The sequence below is a fragment of the Lasioglossum baleicum genome, chromosome 4 (genome assembly GCF_051020765.1).
Source record: "Lasioglossum baleicum chromosome 4, iyLasBale1, whole genome shotgun sequence".
Lineage (NCBI taxonomy): Eukaryota > Metazoa > Arthropoda > Insecta > Hymenoptera > Halictidae > Lasioglossum > Lasioglossum baleicum.
In genome coordinates, this window is record NC_134932.1 from 14,552,629 (window position 1) to 14,573,660 (window position 21,032).

The 21,032-nt window shown below is 40.2% G+C and overlaps 3 protein-coding genes across 10 annotated transcripts in view; all 3 read left to right on the plus strand.

The window, feature by feature from the left end:
* The window catches only part of Btk29a (tyrosine-protein kinase Btk29A), a 259,480-nt gene that overhangs the window by 94,986 nt on the left and 143,462 nt on the right, over positions 1–21,032 (plus strand). The window contains exon 1 of one of the 6 annotated variants that reach the window (XM_076422494.1): positions 9,828–10,735. The exons of the other annotated variants lie outside the window; for them this stretch is intronic. Within the exon in view, the coding sequence (XP_076278609.1) occupies positions 10,591–10,735 (145 nt within the window). The 5' untranslated portion in view covers positions 9,828–10,590. Of the gene's footprint in view, positions 1–9,827; positions 10,736–21,032 lie in introns of those variants that run through there. 6 annotated transcript variants of the gene reach the window in all.
* LOC143208268 (C-type lectin lectoxin-Thr1-like) lies at positions 665–9,420 on the plus strand. Of its 3 annotated transcripts, none has more exons than XM_076422533.1 (3): positions 665–4,726; positions 5,080–5,307; positions 6,972–7,664. In XM_076422533.1, exons 1-3 carry the CDS (start codon positions 4,591–4,593, stop codon positions 7,316–7,318), a joined length of 711 nt encoding a protein of 236 aa, XP_076278648.1. In that variant the 5' UTR covers positions 665–4,590; the 3' UTR covers positions 7,319–7,664. The 3 variants fall into 3 exon arrangements, with proteins under 3 accessions (XP_076278648.1, XP_076278650.1, XP_076278651.1); XM_076422535.1 differs by lacking the exons at positions 5,080–5,307; positions 6,972–7,664 and adding exons at positions 8,495–8,674; positions 8,788–9,420 and having other exon boundaries at positions 4,439–4,726; XM_076422536.1 differs by lacking the exons at positions 665–4,726; positions 5,080–5,307; positions 6,972–7,664 and adding exons at positions 7,828–8,028; positions 8,495–8,674; positions 8,788–9,420.
* Positions 14,344–20,794, plus strand: LOC143208270 (hemolymph lipopolysaccharide-binding protein-like). The gene is made up of 3 exons (XM_076422538.1): positions 14,344–14,933; positions 15,353–15,577; positions 20,399–20,794. Exons 1-3 carry the CDS (start codon positions 14,786–14,788, stop codon positions 20,701–20,703), a joined length of 678 nt encoding a protein of 225 aa, XP_076278653.1. The 5' UTR covers positions 14,344–14,785; the 3' UTR covers positions 20,704–20,794.

Here is a 21,032-nt window from a genome sequence, read left to right on the forward strand (position 1 = left end):
TTCTCACCACCATTAATTACACTGGAGAACCAACGCGGATCTATAAGAGTATATTTGAACATTATTTTCGTACATCGGTCTTTTGGTTTGTGAGAAATTCAATTTTCAAGTGGACGAATTTTCTCTACCTGAACAGCTATACATTAAATATAAAACATTATACATAATACAAACTATATATAAATAAAAAAACATAATATAAATGTGAAGACTCAAATTTCGGATTTTATGTATTTATGACAAAAACGAGTAGGTACAATTTGGGACAGTGAAAAGATTATAAGACTTTAAAAGCATTAATATACAGGGTGTCTCAGCTGAAGGAGACCACCTAAATATCTCCTTTATTTTTAATGGCACAAAAAATATTTATGGCATAATTTAAATGGTATCGAAGGAGGAATATCATAGAATAACAATTTTTTTCCGGTTATTTTTTCATAATTTTTCCAAGGACATCGTTATTTTCTTATCGGGAAAACTTTTTTTTTATTCCATCTTTTATAGCGGCTCAAAAAATGCATTTGAATATGCTTAAGTCATTAACAAGATGGAACCTAGCCTAGCCGTATCCCGTGGAACGCCCGTTAGTTCCACGTAGTAGTATTAATGTATAACATATATACATATACATAATATACATAATGGATAACACTGTATTCGGGAAAGTCTACAGAATCTTTTGCTGTAAAGAACAATTCAATATAGTTTATAATAACGTCACAATATTTGTTTGAAGTTAAAAAATTTTCTTTTGTTTTCAAAGCCATGTGTCTCAAAAACTGTGCGTCTAGGAGAAAAATTAAGTGACAGATTCGGAATCACCGCAAACAATTCTATAAGGACCACCCAACGGTAATTGTGGAACAAATTTGGTGTTGGACAGTGTTATTAATGAAGAATATAAATAAATTTAGTTCCTGCATCTTGCAATTTGATGCACAAACTTTTTATTTTGCATAAACATCCGGAGTCTAATAATAAACATTGTATTCAGCAGAACTTCGCGGACTATTTTCGCAGCGTAGAAATACATTTGCGAAGATGCAGATGTGCGAAGGGGATGGTTGTCGAACGTTTTCCTCTGGCTGTACATCGAGATCGAAGTGTGTCGTGTCATCTCGGTTTCCGTTTCAACAGCCGAGACATTCATCTCGCCGTTCGCAACACTTATTTGTCCATCGCGTTTCCGTCGGCTCTTCCACAGCCCCGCAATGCCGAGCAGGGTGCTGCCGAAATCAAGGCTGCGGTGCATAGCAAGCTTTCATCCGTGAAACCAACCCCCTCGCTCACGGCTAAGACGTTCATCTCGCTTTGTGCTCGACGAAACCCGACACGTTCCCTCTCTCGGCTTTCAGTGCCATGGCTAAGACGTTGATCACTCTCACTCCCTCTCTCTTTACTCTCTCGCGCCGCTCAGACATTCATCGCAGCTCTCTCGGCTCTCTCGGCTCACGGGCTGCGAGACGTTCATCGCACTTTCCGCTCGCTTAAGGATGAAATCGCGGGGCCGAAAGCGCCCTCAACGATCCCTCAGTCGAATGCCAGTGTTATCGCGCGCCAAGCGAAATTTCTGATGCACACCCTGAAATCCCCTTTCGGATTACGCTAGCACGCTTATGGCTGCCGCTCGAGAGAAACGATGCAGGACTGCCCGGGAAAATCGAAACGAGCGACAACGCTGAAATGAAGGTACACACAGTATCGCGTGCTATCACGTTGCATACAGAGAGAATAATAATATATACAGATCTCGAATAACCTTCAGTAATTATACTCACTGAATTCCTTATGACAGGAACTGTCATTGTAGGTGTTCAAAATAGGGTGGTTCCATTTTAAAGAATGAAAAAAAAATTCATTTTGTGTCGTGTGAGCTCCATTTTACGATTCAATTTCAGGTACAAACTCAGGTGACTCACCCTGTACACAGAGTGAAAAACAAAAAATATGTTTTTGATTAATTACAGTCACTGAATTTGTAATAAAAGGGACCATCATTGTAGATGTTTAAAAAAGGGTGGTTCCATTTAAAAAAAAGAAGGTGCCCTTGATATCCCTAAAAAGAATTACATAAAAGCGAACATTTTTTTGGTATCGTACGAGCCTCATTTTACCATTCAACTTTGTCCTCAAGACATTTAATGTATCTTTGAAAACAACAAAGATATTTGCGGTGATAACGTTAGGTGACACACCCTGTATATACAGAGTGTCTCTAAAGGTTATATGGAGGTCACATTTTCTGAACAGTAATATATTTTTTTAAATGGAATAATATGATTTTTAAAGACGAATACGATAACTCATTACAACGATCGTTCAAGGTCACTCAAGATGACTTTAGTTAAGTCCTAAAGCAGCTCATTTTTACATTCTGTTCATCTTGAAATACATACAGTGGAAACGGAGACGAGCGGTACGAGGGTTACAATAGTCGAGCAGTAACAGGAGCTACTTTCAGATTGCAGTGCAAGCGATACGTACATCGATTTCAAAGGATAATTCTCGATAGATTTGATGAACGAATGAGTACAACGACGAGCGCTATAGGGAGCACGGGTGGCAGACTCGCCTCTTCGCCTAATTCTCTGCGGATCCCCCGCATCGCTTTTGTGCCCTTGCGCTTCAACGATTCCGTTTCATCTCGGAAGCATCTCGGATCGTCTGTCAGCCGAATCCGTTTGCAGGATTCTATCTGGTTCCCGTTCAATTTCTTCGGCCGCGTCCGGGCCACTTTTATCCCGAACGTAACCAACTTTATATTCTCTTTGTCTGTCCCTCCCCCTACCCCCGGATGTGATTCCGAGTCGAGGCTCCGCCATATTCCGGTGGAACTGGCATGGCGTATTCCTTTCTCTCTCATCTTTCTTCCACCTTATTCCGATCACACCGTTTCCCTGATCGAGAACGGTAATATCCGCCTGAAGGATCACGAAGGAAATACGGGCTCCTCCTTGTTTCTTGTTCGCTGCGTGGTCCGCCAGCACATATCCGATTCTACTTTCGATCAAATATTCCGTCTATCGCCGTCGTCCATCTCGTTTATTCGTTTCAACGCCACGTCGCTGCGGCATTCGCCTCCAAACACGCTCGAAATCCTTCTACCACACTGTTTCGTCCTGCAATTGATCCAAACAATTTTGTTTTGCCTGAAGATCCACAGAAAAGTTATAATAAAAATCACTGAAAGTCTAAATTCAATATTCTTATTAGAATTTCTCAATGCTGATTTGAACAATGTTTGTAATATCGATGCGAGATGGTTGTATTCGAATTGCCGCGGCTCTCCCGATGAGAACGAGTACCCACAAGGCCCCACTCTGATCATTTTGAATCTTGGGTGGATCGACCGAAGCACTTCCGTACTCGGAGAAGTATTAGACTCCTCGAGTTTGGCTAGTCCGATGGACATCGTGTTTGGGCTCATTCTTCTCGGGAGAATATCCACAAAAGGATAAAAAGACAATTCTGGGATGGAAGAAACGTTTCATTGTCGAATTATTATAAAATAGCTCCGAGTGCAAAAGGCTGAATATACGTTCGACGACTCCGGGACGATAAAACTCCGAGCTGAATTTTGTTTTGTTCGCTGATAGTTGAAGGGAATACCCAACTGATAAAACTCGTTCAATGCCAACTATATTATCACGGATGGGGAAAGGAAGAGTATTTTGCTGCAGTATGATACGGTAATCGTCATGTGTAATTGCTCATGTAAGATAAGCATAATATTGAAACTGTCCCACAAACACACATGTTTCCTGAGACGGCGATTATATGCTTTTCTGCGCGACTAATAATAATGATCATTAACCTCTTGTCGTAACATTTTGTTTACCGTTACGCTGATTAAAACGTCTTTATACCGACAGATGTCGTTGTAATATTCGTATTCGTTAGACTTCGTTCAAGTCTTCATCGCGAGTCTGACTGGTTAAAATACGGCAAGAGGTTAACAATAAAATATATATAAAGACCAATAATAATACGTATTTACACTCTTTTCCTCTCTGTGAAACTCGCCGAATCTCAATTACGTCACTATGCGTGGAAACTCGATTGCACAATGCGATAACGATCAGCCATAATTTCCCACTAATTATAAGATAAGGAAATTCCAGTGTGCGAATAAAGACACCACGGTTGACGCAACAGATAGAAAATGATCGAAGTGGATGACTTTTTACAGGAATTATATTCCCGAAGCGTGTTATTAAAAACATGGACGAATATGGAATATCTCCGACCCAGGAAAACATCGTGGAAAAAAAGTAACGAAGTACAAAAACGATATCGACGTTCTGGTTCGATTTGCAATCGTCCGCGTGTGAAAGGTTAACGATAAACTTGGCACAGCACAACTCGTAATTGCAATAATCGATTGCTGGAAAATTGTAGGAGGGATCAAGTATAATAGTGTGTGCTCGCGGCGACCAACATCGATAGTTCAGTTGAGCGTCTCCTATCGCGACGGTTGCATGTTCGGCGAGCTTAATTAGTGATCAGTGGGAATTAATTATCCGCCGATTGAACTGATATAGTATCAGTAGAAAATAAGTAGTTCGCAGTGATTAGAATAATCGCAAAATGCGTAAATCTTCGCTGACATCTCTGGCTAGCGTCGCGCTCGTCGTTTTGTTCTTCGGAGGTGGCCAGACTACCGACGTGATCCTCGAAGCTTCGAACATCCACTTTCCCAACGATCAGTCCAATAAATCTGCAGGTGAATATTGTTCTTGTTTCAACTCTTCGAGTGCCGACCGAAACAATAGAAGTTCTGTTCTTCGATGAAATTGACTTGAGGATTGCGAAGATGGGGTTTTTCAGTAGTCAAAAGCGCTAGGTAAAAGATCAATCTAGGCCCTCAAAAGCCATGTTTACTTTATTAATGATTAAATTAATTAAATTTGAAATTTGGGGGCGTCTGCGGCCTGGATTGATCTTTTATCTAGCGCATTACACTACTGAAAACGCCCATCATACAATCCTGGAATAGAGACTACCCCATTAAATGTTTGCTTCCCATACAAAGTAGGGAACGGCTCAGATTTCTTACCGGGAAGCTCTTGGTTGCAGCATGTCCGGACACAGTCACGATAAACGGTAGAAACGTTTATCACGCTGAGCACCAGGCGTTTTTTGTTAACGCGTTCTCAAACATGGTGTTCAGAGGGCCAAAGGGCTATTGTGTGACCACTCTGGAGAGGGGCGATTACGTTATCAGACCAGGCATAGGTGCCCACAAGCTTTTCAAGCACAAGGTCACGTGGAACACGGCCCGAGAGATCTGTATGCGAGATGGAGGTAATTTCCTTCCCGCGCGCGCGATAAGTAGAGAAGACAATTACTAGACAGCGGATCTTTATGCAAAATAAAAATGTTCTACCTGAATTGCAACGAGCTGCAGCGAAACAAAATTTTCTTTCTTAAGCTATTCGAATTCGAAGACCGAAGTTTTCTTCCTACCTGAAATACTTCTATTTATATGATTTTCTTAATTTTATCAATATAATTATGCAATATACTTTTAGTAGTTTATCAAAATATGAAATACGTTTAGTAATTTATTGGATATAAATTTAACAATGCAACAGATATTTTGGATAATGCGACAAGAATTATTAGTGGCGCCTCCGAGTCACCACTCGAGGATAAAAATAATATAATAGTAATTTTTAATTTTTCTAATGTTTTTACTGTTCCAATACAAACCCTGGCAGAATGTTTCCGATCGGAGGCATTGATACGGAATTTCCGAGAAAACATTCACAATTTAGAAGTATAAAATATTACTTTATGGAGTTAAACCGGATCGGAAATGAAAAGGGACTTATTGAAGAATTAAACACAACAAAATAACATAAGCCTCCATTTATTATAACAAAGAAACGAGAAAATAAACAAAATGTTGCACGGAAAAATGTTCCCGATTAATAGAACAGTTGGGAGAAAGTTTCCGATTCGATTTACACTGCCCAACACCGTTCAACAATTACTGTTGCATGATTCTTATAGAGTTTTTTGCGCTGATTTCGAATCTGTCCTTAATTTTTCCCCTAGAAGCACAGTTTTTGAGAAACTTTATTTTGAAAAAGAAAACATATTTTTCAACTTTAAACAAATATGTATTGTGATGTTATTATGAAAGATATTGGATTGTTCTTTGCAGAAAAAGATTCTGTAGACTTTCCCGAAAATACAGTGATATCCAATATTGATACATGATGAATGTTTAAACATGTTTAAATAATCGTTAAAGATGGAGAGACACCATTTTTGCACCAATTGTTCAGGATATTTTTCAGTTTATCTTTAAAAATAAGGGTCCAGCGGGAAATCGAACTATACCATGCGATAGAGCAGACTTTTATCTTGAGAAACCATCCTTTCAAGGTTGCAACGTCAACATTTTTTTCGAACTAGAAAACAAAATATCTTCGCCCGATATGAATGGCGGAAAAGTGGTGTCTCTCCATCTTTAACGATTGTTTAAATATATGTAAACATTCATAATGATTAACATTGGATATCACTGTATTTGGGAAAGTCTACAGAATCTTTTGCTGCAAAGAACAATCCAATATCTTTTATAGTAACATCACGATACATATTTGTTTAAAGTTGAAAAATATGTTTTTTTTTTCAAAATAAAGTTTCTGGAAGAATGGAAGCTTGTGTTATTTTGTTGTTTTTCATTCTTCAATAAGCCCCTTTTCATTTCCCATCAGTTTTAACTCCATAAAGTAATATTTTATACTTCTAAATTGTGAATTTTTCCTCTAAAATCCGTATCAGTGCCTCCAATCGGAAACATTCTGCCAGGGGTTGTATTACACCTATTCATGTTCGACATAAATGCATAAAAAATCCGTTGTGTATTAATTGCTGTGTCGTTTGTCGACGTTCCACGAGTCACGTGAGAAAGTTACGAAGATGGGGTACAGGAGTAAACGACAATTATCTCGCAGGTCAATTGGCCGTGATCGATTCGGCGGACAAGGAGGCGGTCTTCCGAAGTTGGATGACCAACGAGACACTGAACGGTGTCTGGTTAGGTATCCACGATCTGTTCGAGCAAGGCTCGTGGGTGACTTTAACCGGCGAGCCAGTCGCTGCGATGACTTATTATCCATGGGCTAAGGACGAGCCTAACAATTGGCATGAAAATCAACACTGTGGGATCCTCTGGGCAACACTAAAGACTCAAGGCATAAGCGACACCTCGTGCACCATCAAGGAATCGTTTATCTGCGAAATTAGCTTGTGCGAAGATCCAGGTCCCATTTTTCCCAGTACACGCATCGACATGTTATAAACCAACGCGAACATCGCGTCGTGAAGTTTGATTGGTGTGCCAATCCGTCCTGTTGAAGTGCTAGAATGAACCTTGAAGTGTAATCAACCATTTTCTTCGGGACTACAATGATTGGTCGACTGCGCATATTGTGCATTTATGGTAGAAATGATGGAACGAGCGAACAACTCTAAATATGTCGGAAGAATCTAATTATTATACTGTTCCCAAGCCACGCCTTCCAATTTCATTTATATTCCTTACCATCTACTTCGAAAAGTATTCTGCTCTGAAGTGACACGATTTATTAAAAAGTTTATTTGTAAAATTCCTGCAAGAAACGAGGAATAAAGAATACGAGAATATATTGACGATTGTTCAAATTATTTCCGAATAGCGATAATCCTTGTAGGAAAGGTCAGCGCAGCGGTAGAACTCGAACGATTTTGATGAATTAGTTTAAGTTAGAAGTTAGAGGTCAAAGATTATGATCCCGGGCAGTAGTATAAATACTGCGTGCCAAGTAAAATCTCAGTTCAGTTGTGCATCACAAGTCATCGGTGTTCGTTGAGACCATTATTTGAAGTTGTCACAGAAATCCACAATGAATTCATCGGCATTTCTCGCTATCGCGAGTGCCGCACTTTTCGTTTCGGTGTTCCAAGGTGGCGAGGCTGCTGACGTAGTCCTCCAAAACAGTTTACGCTCCAAGAGAAACTTGAAAACCGACGGTAAATATTTTCCTGGTTTCAAGAATTGCGTATTGTACTGTGGAGAAACTCTAGAGACTGGAAACCAGCGAAAATTTGCTTCCTGAAAATTAATAGTAAACCTACGTTGCGTTATAAAAATGACATCATAGAATTTATATAGATTTTCTGTGTTTTTTATTCCATTATATGCTTGGATACAAAAATATGTATATTCGTTTCCAGTGAAAGGATCTTCATAATTTTAATAATCGTGAAACAAAAACCCAGAAACCGTTTTCTGGTAGGTTTAGCGTTAGTATAACCTTTGATGTTTCGATTAGAAGTTGAAAGAAGTTATCAAAATGAATACGTGTTATATTTTCTTGGTTTCTACAGCGAGTGGTCTGGAAAATTAATATAAACTTTCATTGTGCGATTAGAAATTGAAAGAACTATTAAAGAGGCACGCATACTTTCTGCTAATGGTTTTCGTCGGTTCTTACAGCGAGTTCTGATACGAAGTGGCTTGAATATAATACGACCCGACTTATTGGCGGCAAAATCTGTTGTGTGCCCACTTTGACAAGAAGCGACTATGTTATTGTACCCGACGTGGGAGCCTATAAGATCCACACTCGCAAAACGACGTGGTACAATGCCCGAAAGATTTGCTTGGCCGAAGGAGGTAATTACACGGATTGTTTTCTAAGATGATCGCTTCGCAACGTTTGTCGATCGTAGACGCAGCTTTATCGGCTAATATCCAAGGAAGACGATGAAGCAAATCTGTCTTGGTAGGTCAGCTGGCTGTGATGGACTCTCAACAAAAACATGATCTCTTCCTACAATGGAAGCGAGAAAGGAACAACGTGGGTCTCTGGTTAGGCTTCCACGATCTGTTCGAGGAAGGCACATGGGTTACCGTGACCGGCGAGTCGATAGATTCAATCGGCTATTATCCATGGGCTGATAACGAGCCCAACGATGACGGCGGTCAAGACTGCGCAGTCCTTTGGATGAGCGGGATGGATGATTATAAATGCAGTAATCTGGCAGGCTTCATCTGCGAGATCAATTCATGTGAAGCACTTGGGCATCAGATACACGATTTCAGATACGATCCCATACGTAAAACTTATATTTTCTACGAATAAATCGTTGAAATATGTTCGAATAGAGTGAATGTAATTAATTACATCGGAAAGAGAGTGTACACATTGCCACGATGAAAACGATTACCCACAGGAGCCTGTTTGCATCACTTTTAATAAAGAAAATATAAATAAATGCACTGAGCAGGCAGGCTTCATCTGTAAGATCAATTTATGCGAAACACTTGGGCATCGGGTACATGATTTCAGACACGATAGCATGCGTGATGTTTAATATGTATGAATAATTAAAATAAATCATTGAAAATTGTTTAAATAAGGTAACTGCAATTGATTACATCGGAAAGAGAGTGTACACATTGTCACGATGAAATCGATTACCCACAGGAGTCTGTTTGCATCACTTTTAATAAATAAAATATAAATAAATGCACTGAGCAGGCAGGCTTCATCTGTAAGACCAATTTATGCGAAACACTTGGGCATCGGGTACATGATTTCAGACACGATCACATGTGTGCTGTTTAATATGTATGAATAAATAAAATAAATCATTGAAAATTGTTTAAATAAGGTAACTGCAATTGATTACATCGGAAAGAGAGTGTACACATTCTCACGATGAAAACGATTACTCACACGAACCAGTTCGGATCACTTTCAATCGTTGGTGCATCGACCGAAGCACTTCTGTGCTCGGTAAGATTGCATGACAGCGAGGTCCTAATTAGGTCGTGTGGGTACTCATTTCTTTCGGGAGAATCTTGCCATTTCAATGGCGGATAGCAAACCTAGCTTCCCACATTTCTTTAATATTCCTCTAAACCTCGACCATGTTTATTCTTCGCGCAGATCTCGCGTGAGAGACAGTGCAATCGCAGCACTGCGCCATGAGTCATTATAATATCCCCACTCTTATCGACTTGCTCCGACGACCTCCGATTGGAGCGCGCACGCGTCTGTTGTCCGTCAAGCGAATTTAATCTTCGAAAACATTGGTCGCCACCTTAGATTCGGAGGCTGCGAGACGAGCCTGCCGAGAATTCCAGTTTGGCCGAGGTCTCTGGTAGCTACAAGAGAAAAAAATGTTGCGAACGGCGTCGAAGGAAGAAGAGAAGAAGAGGAGAAGGATATTGACGAATGCGGGTATACGGAGAAAAAGGACGCCGATAGAAAGAGAGGAGCCGCGCGTTTGCTTCATCGGCTCGGTTCAGTTGTGTCTCGTGTATCGCGGCCGTTGGGTCCGTCGAGGAATATTCACCAGCGAGCATCAGACAGCATCCGACGAGTATCAGACCTACCAATGATCTCGCAAACTGTTGCCACTTGATCCGAAGCTCACTGTCGAGGACACAGTCGAGCGGAGAGGTTAGAGTGCGTTCACCCGTCGACCAGAGCGCTCCTCGAACGACGCGGCGAAGGAACCTTACAAAGACTTCGAGGATATAGTGTTCGATATCGAATCTCTCGTCGTATCACCGCCGCAGAAATGTGCAACTACCTGTCGACGTTACTCGCTTTCGAAGCGCTGTGCATCTTAGGCGTGCTGGCGAACGGGGACACCGGCATCAGCGACCAAACGCTCGAGTCAGTGTTCGGGACGCCTAGAGCCAACCTGACCAGCCGCAATCAAGGTGATTATCATTTCAGTGGTTGCCAGGATAAACGCCGTATGTCACGGTTACCCATTCAAATATTAATAACTGTACTAATTTAGTAATAGTAATAATATTTTTTCGCGGCGCTACGGTTCGATCACGTTCTACACTGAATAGCTATGTTTGTAGGGCATAAAACGTTCCGCTTCGGATTTTGAAACTTGATAACGTTCTAGTCTCGGGTTTGAATCATACAACATGCCAAGCGCTATTCTATTGGAGGAAAACAGGTGGTGTGTTTCGTCCTAGACCCGCTAGAGGACTCATCAGTAAGGCTATCTAGCGGGTCCTGCCTTAGACACAAATGTCTTGAGGAAAGTTATTAATATACTAATTGGTGACAGTTTTAGTACTTGTGAGAAAGTTACGTTCGACAATTTGTCCATCTAGTGGACACTGTCGTAACTAGGCTTTCTTAGTAAAGTAAAAAAATATTATTGCTATTATTAAAAACCATAAATTTCGATCGATAAAAACCCTTCCTGTATCAATACTAATTTAGATAATGAAAAACTGAAAGCTGTCCGAAAATGCTGTAGGTACATACCTAGCAGAAATATTTCTAGAACGAAAACATTTAACACGATTTCCCTAAAACACCTGATAATCAGTAATAAGCGAACGATGTTTCAGAGAATGGTTAAGTGCGAAAAATGTGCTACAAAATCTCGTAACTCTCGATGAAACATGCTGCTTTATGAATTTTAAAATTAAAAAAGAATGGTGATACATTGTTCCTCGGACATTCAACTATCTCGAACATCAAAATTTGTACAGCTTGCGCAAAATTTTTGAGATTTCTATGTGGAAGCATTAGTGATCACAACTATAAACGGCAATATCTCGAAAGTAAAAGTATGTGACACGCGGCGTTCTTTCTTACAACGACAGATTTTTGCTTTGGAGTACGCAGCCTCGTTGTTCGCACCGACAAACTTCGTTTTCGCTGAGAAAATATCGTGGGAAAATAACACGGCGCTCCAAATGTTCTCTCAAGAATGACTCGGGTTTCTCACAGGGATACGTCTGTCTCTCCAGGTGTGCCGCCGGTAGTCAATATGAACGGCAATTACAATTATCAAGCCGCGCAACAGGTGTTTTTTATTAGCGGCGCGCCGCAGGCAGTCACCAAAGGGATGAAGAACTGCGTGACCTATTTGGAAAGGGACGATTACACTGTTCGACCAGGCATCGGGGTACACAAGTTGCATAAGCGCAGGGTCGATTGGAACAAGGCTCGAAAATCTTGCATGGATGAAGGAGGTAATTGTCGAAATTTTGTGAAAAGGTCAATATCGCGTCTGACGTGGCGTAGAAAGTTGTTAACCCTTAGCACTCGAATGACGACTCTGAGGCGTCACTAAAAAATTGCTGTGTATTCAAAACATTGTTTACATTATTCAGTATGTCCGTATCTAATCAATTACTTGGTATTGTACGAGGTATTATACCAATTTCATATCTATGGAAATATTTTGGGTCGGGAGAAATGTTTCATTTTCGAGTTAAAACAGCTCCGAGTGCAAAGTGTTAAGAAGGTATTCTGGTTTTCTATTTTTTGAAAAAGTGTCCTCGAAAACCAGAGTACCTGTTTAAGGATAAAGAAGAGAGGGTAATGAAGGGCAACTGTTCCGCAGCTAGTTTAGCCATACTGAACTCGGCGTTGGAGGAGACCACACTTCTGAATTGGATGAGATCGGAGAGAATAGAGCTTGTCTGGTTAGGTCTCCACGATCAGTTCGAAGAGGGGGTATGGTTGACTTTAAACGGGGAGAGGCTTGATACCGTTGGCTATGAGAAATGGTCGAGCACTCCGACGTGGCCGAACCAACCGGACAATTACGGCGGTCGGCAGAACTGCGCTATCCTCATAAAGGACGGAGGAATGGATGATGTCGACTGCAAGCACTTTCATCCCTACATGTGTGAAATCAACCTCTGTTAAACTCAGCCGTGTGCCATCAAAAAATTTCGTTCATCCCGTCCGCCGTCCGAGCCGTGTTTTTCGTCAATAAAAATCACAATACATTTGCTATCTCCGTCTTGTGTTATTCTACTCTTTGTTCATGAGCTCCTCCGTGCGACTATTTATCGATTCATGTCGTTTTCAACATTTAACACATCTATGTCGTTATGACTTTCCTGCGAGAAGAGTAAATTTTGCATTTATCGAACGTGCGATGAACATCGAACGAAATCCTTGAATATCGGGATGAGTATGTTGCTGTTCACAATATTATGTGGGATTGATAGAACGTCGAGAATCGAGACGTTTCGTACGTTGAAAATTGTTAAAATTATTTTCCAGTAGCGACAAACCGAGTGTGAAAGGTCAACGATAGAACTCGAACGATTTTGATGAACTAGATTAAGTTAGAAGTTACAGGTCGAAGACTATGATCCCGGACAGTAGTATAAATGTTACGATAAATGTAATAAATTGGTGATTATGTATAATAACTGGTTATTATGCATAATTACCAGCGGTGATTGTACAGGGTGGTCCGGTTAAATATGGCCACAAAAATATCTCTTCAGGTTAACGTGATGCAAAAAATATTTGTTACGTAATGGGCATGGTGTCGATGGACCAAATATTTGGCACGAATATTTTTTTCGGAGTTATCAAGGTCATCGAGATTTTTTGATACCGATTTTTAAAAACAATTACCCACACGAGCCTGTTTGCATCACTTTTAATAATGAAAATATAAATAAATGCACTGAGCAGGCAGGCTTCATCTGTAAGATCAATTTATGCGAAACACTTGGGCATCGGGTACATGATTTCAGACACGATCACATGTGTGCTGTTTAATCTGTATGAATAAATAAAATAAATCATTGAAAATTGTTTAAATAAGGTAACTGCAACTGATTACATCGGAAAGAGAATGTACACATTGTCACGATGAAAACGATTACCCACAGGAGTCTGTTTGCATCACTTTTAATAAATAAAATATAAATAAATAAGCCGAGCAGGCGGGCTTCATCTGTAAGACCAATTTATGCGAAACACTTGGGCATCGGGTACATGATTTCAGACACGATCACATGTGTGCTGTTTAATCTGTATGAATAAATAAAATAAATCATTGAAAATTGTTTAAATAAGGTAACTGCAACTGATTACATCGGAAAGAGAGTGTACACATTCTCACGATGAAAACGATTACTCACACGAACCAGTTCGGATCACTTTTAATCGTTGGTGCATCGACCGAAGCACTTCTGTGCTCGGTAAGATTGCATGACAGCGAGGTCTTAATCAGGTCGTGTGGGTACTCATTTCTCTCGGGAGAATCTTGCCATTTCTATGGCGGATAGCAAACCTAGCTTCCCACATTTCTTTAATATTTCTCTAAACCTCGACCATGTTTATTCTTCGCGCAGATCTCGCGTGAGAGACAGTGCAATCGCAGCACTGCGCCATGAGTCATTATAATTTCCCCACTCTTATCGACTTGCTCCGACGACCTCCGATTGGTGCGCGCGCGCGCGCGTCTGTTGTTCGTCAGGCGAATTTAATCTTCGAACATGCTTGGTCGCGACCTTAGATTCGTAGGCTGCGAGACGAGCCTGCCGGGAATTCCAGTTTGGCCGGGGTCTCTGGTAGCTCCAAGAGGAAAAAACGTTGCGATCGGCGTCGAAGGAAGAAGAGAAGAAGGAGAGGAGGAGATCGGCCGCAGCGGTGATACGGAGAGGAAGGACGCCGATGGAAAGTGGGGAGCCACACGTTCGCTTCATCAGACGGTTCAGTTGTGCGTCGCGTATCGCAGCCGTTGCGTCCGTCGAGGAAAATTTACGGGCGAACATCAGCAAGCATCCGACGAGTATCAGACCTCCCAATGCATTCGTAACCCGTTGTCACTTGATCCGATGCTCACTGTCGAGGACACAGTCGAACGGAGAGGTTAGAGTCCGTTCACCCGTCGACCAGAGCGCACCTCGAACGACACGGCGAAGTTACCTGACAAAGACTTCGAGGATATAGTGATCGAGATCGAATCTCTCGCCGCAGACATGTGCAAATACCTATCGACGTTGCTCGCTTTCGAAGCCCTTTGCGTTTTAGGCGTGCTGACGGACGGGGACATCGGCATCAGCGACCAAACGCTCAAATCAGTATTCAGGACGCGTAGAGCCTTCAACCTGACCAGTCGCATTCAAGGTGATTATCTATTCTGTGGTTACCAGGAAAAACGCCGCATGTCACGGTTACCCATGTCAATTTAAAAAAATTTTCGTTTATGCATTGATTGAGCTTTATTGTATAGGATTTACGTATTTACCAGAAAGAAGCCATGGGAGTGAATTCAAAAGGCTGAAAAAATAATGCAATTTAACCGATGTCCTATGTGGAAGCATTAGTGATCACAACTATAAACGGCAATGTCTCGAAAGTAAAAGTATGTGACACGCGGCGTTCTTCCTGACAACCACAGAGTTTTGCTTCGGAGTACGCAGCCTCGTCGTTCGCGCCGACAAACTTCGTTTCCACTGAGAAAATATTTGGAAAATAACACGTCGCTCCAAACGTTCTCCGAAGAATGACTCTGGTTTCTCACTAGGATACGTTTGTCTCTCCAGGTGTTCCGCCCGTAGTCAATATGAACGGCAATTACAATTATCAAGCCGCGCAACAGGTGTTTTTTATTAGCGGCGCGCCGCAGACAGTCACCAAAGGGATGAAGAACTGCGTGACCTATTTGGAAAGGGACGATTACACTGTTCGACCGGGCATCGGAGTACACAAGATGCATAAGCGCAAGGTCAATTGGAACAAAGCTCGAAAATCTTGCATGGATGAAGGAGGTAATTGTTGAAATTTTGTGGAAAGGTCAATGTCGAGTCTGACGTGGCGTAGAAAGGTAGTTAACCCTTAGCACTCGAATGACGACTCTGAGGCGTCACTAAAAAATTGCTTTGTATTTATAATATTGTTTACATTATTCGATATGTCCGTATCTAATCAATTACTAAACATTTGGGCATTATACAAGGTATTATGCACATTTCATGTGTAAAATTTCAAAATTCATAGGGAATGAAATTACTCTAGATCGGCAGAAATGTTGGTAATTATTTACATATCTCCGACTCCAGATTTGTACGACAATAGCTTTGGCCGACAACGCCTTTAACCGACAACGAATTTGATCGACAACGATTTTGACCGACAATGAATTTGATCCACAACGACTTGAGACGACCACAGTATGTATTATCATACAGTTTTATCTCTATACATATATAAAAATGCAGTCCTGACTCATTCACTCACTCACTGATCAACGCCTAGGCTAAACCCTTGGACCTAGGAAGCTGAAAGGGCCTAGCCGATTAAGATGGTCAAAACTGCCCTTAGAGCTTTTTCAACGGCTATTGAACCATTCGAAAGCTTGCCAAGAAAAACCCCTCTGAGTAAAATTTCAGCCTTCTAGCTTGCCCGTGAGGGTAGTTACAGGGAAAAATAGATTTTGCGGTTTTCGGCGCATTTTCCGGTCTAAAATGCGTTCTAAAATTCTGAAAAAAATGTTACACATTCTGGATCCCAAGGCGCATTTTTGAGAATTTTTTCAGATTTTTTTGTTTCAAACTGTGGTCGTAAAAAATGAAAAACCTCAAAAAAATCGGAAAAATATTTTTTTCTCAAAAATATGAAAACATGCTATTTTGCTGTTTGGTTCCCTGATAAAGTACTATAACAGGCAATGTTGTCAATTTTTTTTAGATTTTTTGTTCGGCTGCATCATTGTCAAAAACAATAAAAACCGAATTTTTTCGACGTTTTTGCTGTGAGGAGGAAAGTTACACTTGTTGGCTTTACCGTGTGCGTATATTAAGTAATTTTTAGCGTTATTACACTAAAACAAGCAATTATTTTACCTAAAAAATGTGATTTGAGAGAAAGAAAAAATTGTATTCTGTGCGATATATACCAGAATGTTCGCAACGCTTACAACATCGCCGGTTGGCACCGCGGTTAAGGCGTCCGACTACGGAGCGGATACTCTGTGGTTTGAATCCTGTCGATAGTGGTTTTTTTTCCATACGTCAAACTTTATTTTTTCAATTTCTTATTATGTATATGGTTTACTCATACGAGTTTAACAATGTTTTTTTAATGTTTTAAAAATATTTAAGTAACATTTTTAAGCAAAATACATACAAAAATAGTTTTGGATCATAAAAAGTATTATAAAACTCCAGCATAATGCATGTACCGTCGACGGTCAACTCCGGTCTCAGTGCCTATAAAAACCTGGAGTTGACCGTTTTCCCTGGCCTTCCATCCGAACGGGAAAGGACAATATGACAGTACATAGCAGGTACAGAGGTAGTTAATTTTTACCACGTTTATATTAGTTTATGATTCTGGTCGCGCAATAATCAGCTACGAAGAATACAATGACCGTCGTAAAAACTGGCCTGCAAGGAATCTTATCTTTTTGGGAGGGTGGTTATTATTTCCCTTACTAATAGCTGCGCGTATTTTCCGTACATCAAACTATATTTTTCCAATTTCTTATTATGTGGTTTATTCATGTGAGTTTAACAATATTTTTTTAATGTTTTAAAAATATTTAAGTAATATTTTTAAGTAAAATACATACAAAAATAGTTTTGGAGTATCTATTATTTCCTTGATTCTCTAATTGTATATGTTCATCGTGGCGGTCCTGTTTAACATTTTTAACATTAAAAATCATGAATATAGTTTCTAGGCCTTTCGGGATTTGTAGAAACGGGTAAAATAGAAAGAAGTATATATAGCAGCTGTTCTTCCGAGTTGTCATTGTTAGCCAATTAGCTGCTGTTTTTACGTGACCTGTTAATTACAGAATTATTTATTTCTCATAAAAGTAAATATTTGTATGGAGTTGATAGAAATAGACTTATCTTTTATAATTGTGGGCAGAATGCGGGATTTTATAGGCACTGAGACCGGAGTTGACCGTCGACGGTACATGCATTATGCTGGAGTTTTATAATACTTTTTATGATCCAAAACTATTTTTGTATGTATTTTGCTTAAAAATGTTACTTAAATATTTTTAAAACATTAAAAAAACATTGTTAAACTCGTATGAGTAAACCATATACATAATAAGAAATTGAAAAAATAAAGTTTGACGTATGGAAAAAAAAAACCACTATCGACAGGATTCCAACCACAGAGTATCCGCTCCGTAGTCGGACGCCTTAACCGCGGTGCCAACCGGCGATGTTGTAAGCGTTGCGAACATTCTGGTATATATCGCACAGAATACAATTTTTTCTTTCTCTCAAATCACATTTTTTAGGTAAAATAATTGCTTGTTTCAGTGTAATAACGCTAAAAATTACTTAATATACGCACACGGTAAAGCCAACAAGTGTAACTTTCCTCCTCACAGCAAAAACGTCGAACAAATTCGGTTTTTATTGTTTTTGACAATGATGCAGCCGAACAAAAAATCTAAAAAAAATTGACAACATTGCCTGTTATAGTACTTTATCAGGGAACCAAACAGCAAAATAGCATGTTTTCATATTTTTGAGAAAAAAATATTTTTCCGATTTTTTTGAGGTTTTTCATTTTTTACGACCACAGTTTGAAACAAAAAAATCTGAAAAAATTCTCAAAAATGCGCCTTGGGATCCAGAATGTGTCACATTTTTTTCAGAATTTTAGAACGCATTTTAGACCGGAAAATGCGCCGAAAACCGCAAAATCTATTTTTCCCTGTAACTACCCTCACGGGCAAGCTAGAAGGCTGAAATTTTACTCAGAGGGGTTTTTCTTGGCAATCTTTCGAATGGTTCAATAGCCGTTGAAAAAGCTCTAAGGGCAGTTTTGACCATCTTAATCGGCTAGGCCCTGTTGCACAGAGGTTTACTTTATGATCTATACAAGGGATAAGAAAGGATATTTCGAAATTCAACCCTCAAGGGGGTGAAAAGGGGTTGCTACGTTTATATGAGGAATATTTTGTTCGATTTGCTTGAAACTTGGTCTTAATGCTCTTTGATATAATTAATAAAACACCTATTTCGGCATTTTAAAAAATTCAACCCCCAAGGGGGTGAAAAGTGGTTGCTACATTTATGTGAGGAATATTTTAATTGTGGTCAGATTGGCTTGAAACTTGGTCTTAATGCTCTTTGATATAATTAATCAAACACCTGTGTTTCGGCATTTTAAAAAATTGATCCCCTGAGGCGGTGAAAAGGGGTTTTGAAATCTAAGATGGCGGCATAACATAAAATTAAAACTCTATAGGGGTGAATGGGGGTTTAAAAGGTTTTATGGAGAAACAATATCAATTTCCGAGGGCATTAAACGGTTTCCTGTGCGAGCGAAGCCACGGGCAAAAGCTAGTCATACAATATTGTCATACTGTGTCTCAAGTCGTTGTGGATCAAATTCGTTGTCGGTCAAAATCGCTGTCGATCAAATTCGTTGTCGGTTAAAGGCGTTGTCGGCCAAAGCTATTGTCGGAGAAATCTGGAGTCGGAGAAATCTATGTCGGTGATTTCCATGGGACCCGATTTTTCCATTACTATTCTATGTTCCATTACACAACTACAATGCAAAGATTATGCGGATAGAATGAGTTGTGGTTAGGTCGTGGATCGGGCGGAGACCAGGCATACGAAAATCCAGGAGTAGTCTTTCAAAATTGAAAGCTCACCCTATATGTATACAGTTAGGAGCAAAACTGATCACACACACTTTAAATCAGAATAACTTTTTTATGAGTGGACCAAACGATTTAAATTTCTCTGTAAGGCTAGAAGAATTAGTTTAGTAAATGACGTCTAAAACACATGTTAAAAAAATGCATTTGTTCAAAATTGTGAAAAACAATAGTAGAAATTGATCTTTGCGACTTTTTTAGCTGGGCCAATAACGAAAATTTAAAAGATGTGTTTGGTCAACTTGTGCATGTTATATACGCTCCGAAAATTTCATTGAAATTGTTTAATTGGTATCCGAGTTATAATCGATTAAATGTGGTAAAAAGGCTAAAAATCTCAAGTCGTTTGGTCTATTCATAAAAAAAGTTATTCCGATTTAAAGTCTGTGTGATCAGTTTTGCTCCTAACTGTATGTGTATGACCAGAGTGAGACCCTGTTTTCTCTCTCATCTCCACAGCGTGTTTAGAAAAAAGGTAAACAGACGCGGCGCCGGAGCAGCCATACGTTGCCACGGAGCGTGCGAGAATGCGGAAAATTCAATATAGTATTAGCAATAGTATTTTGCGAATATCTCGAAAACTAAAAGCGACCAACCCCCTATATTCCAAAAGGAGAAAGTTGTTCAAAATGTGTGTAGCTGCATAACATATTTAAATTTCATCAAAATTGGAGACGAGCGCCTCTTTGTAAATAATTACCATATTCTGGGTCGGAAGAAATGTTTCATTTTCGAGTTAAAACAGCCCCGAGTGCAAAGTGTTAAGAGCGTATTCTGGTTTTCTATTTTCAAACCAAAGAAATCGATTATTCTGTTCCCGCACGTGCAAACGAATTTATTTTCTGGAAAAAATTCCTCGAAAACCAGAATACCTGTTTAAGGATTAAGAAGCGAGAATGTCAGGCACAGGTTCGCAAAAGAGAGGGTAACGAAGGGCAACTGTGTTCCGCAGCTAGTTTAGCCATACTGAACTCGGCGGTGGAGGAGACCACCCTTCTGAATTGGATGAGATCGGAGAGCGTAGAGCGTGTCTGGGTAGGTGTCCACGATCAGTTCGAAGAGGGGGATTGGGTGACTTTAAGCGGGGAGTCACTCGATACCGTTGGCTATGAGCATTGGTCGAAGAGTCCGTGGCCGAACCAACCGGACAATTACGGCGGTCGTCAGAACTGTGCTCTCCTCATCAAGGAGGAAGGAATGGACGACGTCGAATGCGAGCACTTACACGCCTACATGTGCGAAATCAACCTCTGTTAAACTCAGCCGTGTGTCATCAAAAAATTTCGTTCGTCCCGACCGCCATCCGAGCCGGTGTTGTTCGTCAATAAAGATCACAATAGACTTGCTATATCTCCGTCTTGTGCTATTCTACTCCTTGCTCAAGATCTCCTCCGTGCGACTATTTATTTATTCATGTCGTTTCCAACGTTTAACACATTTATGTCGTAAATATCCTGCGAGGAGAGTAAATTTTGCATTTATCGAACGTCTAGAATCCTTGAACTTCAGGATGAGTCTGTTGCTGTTCACAATATTATGTGAGATTATACAATAAATTTTCAAATGTTTTTTCGGCGCAACGGTTC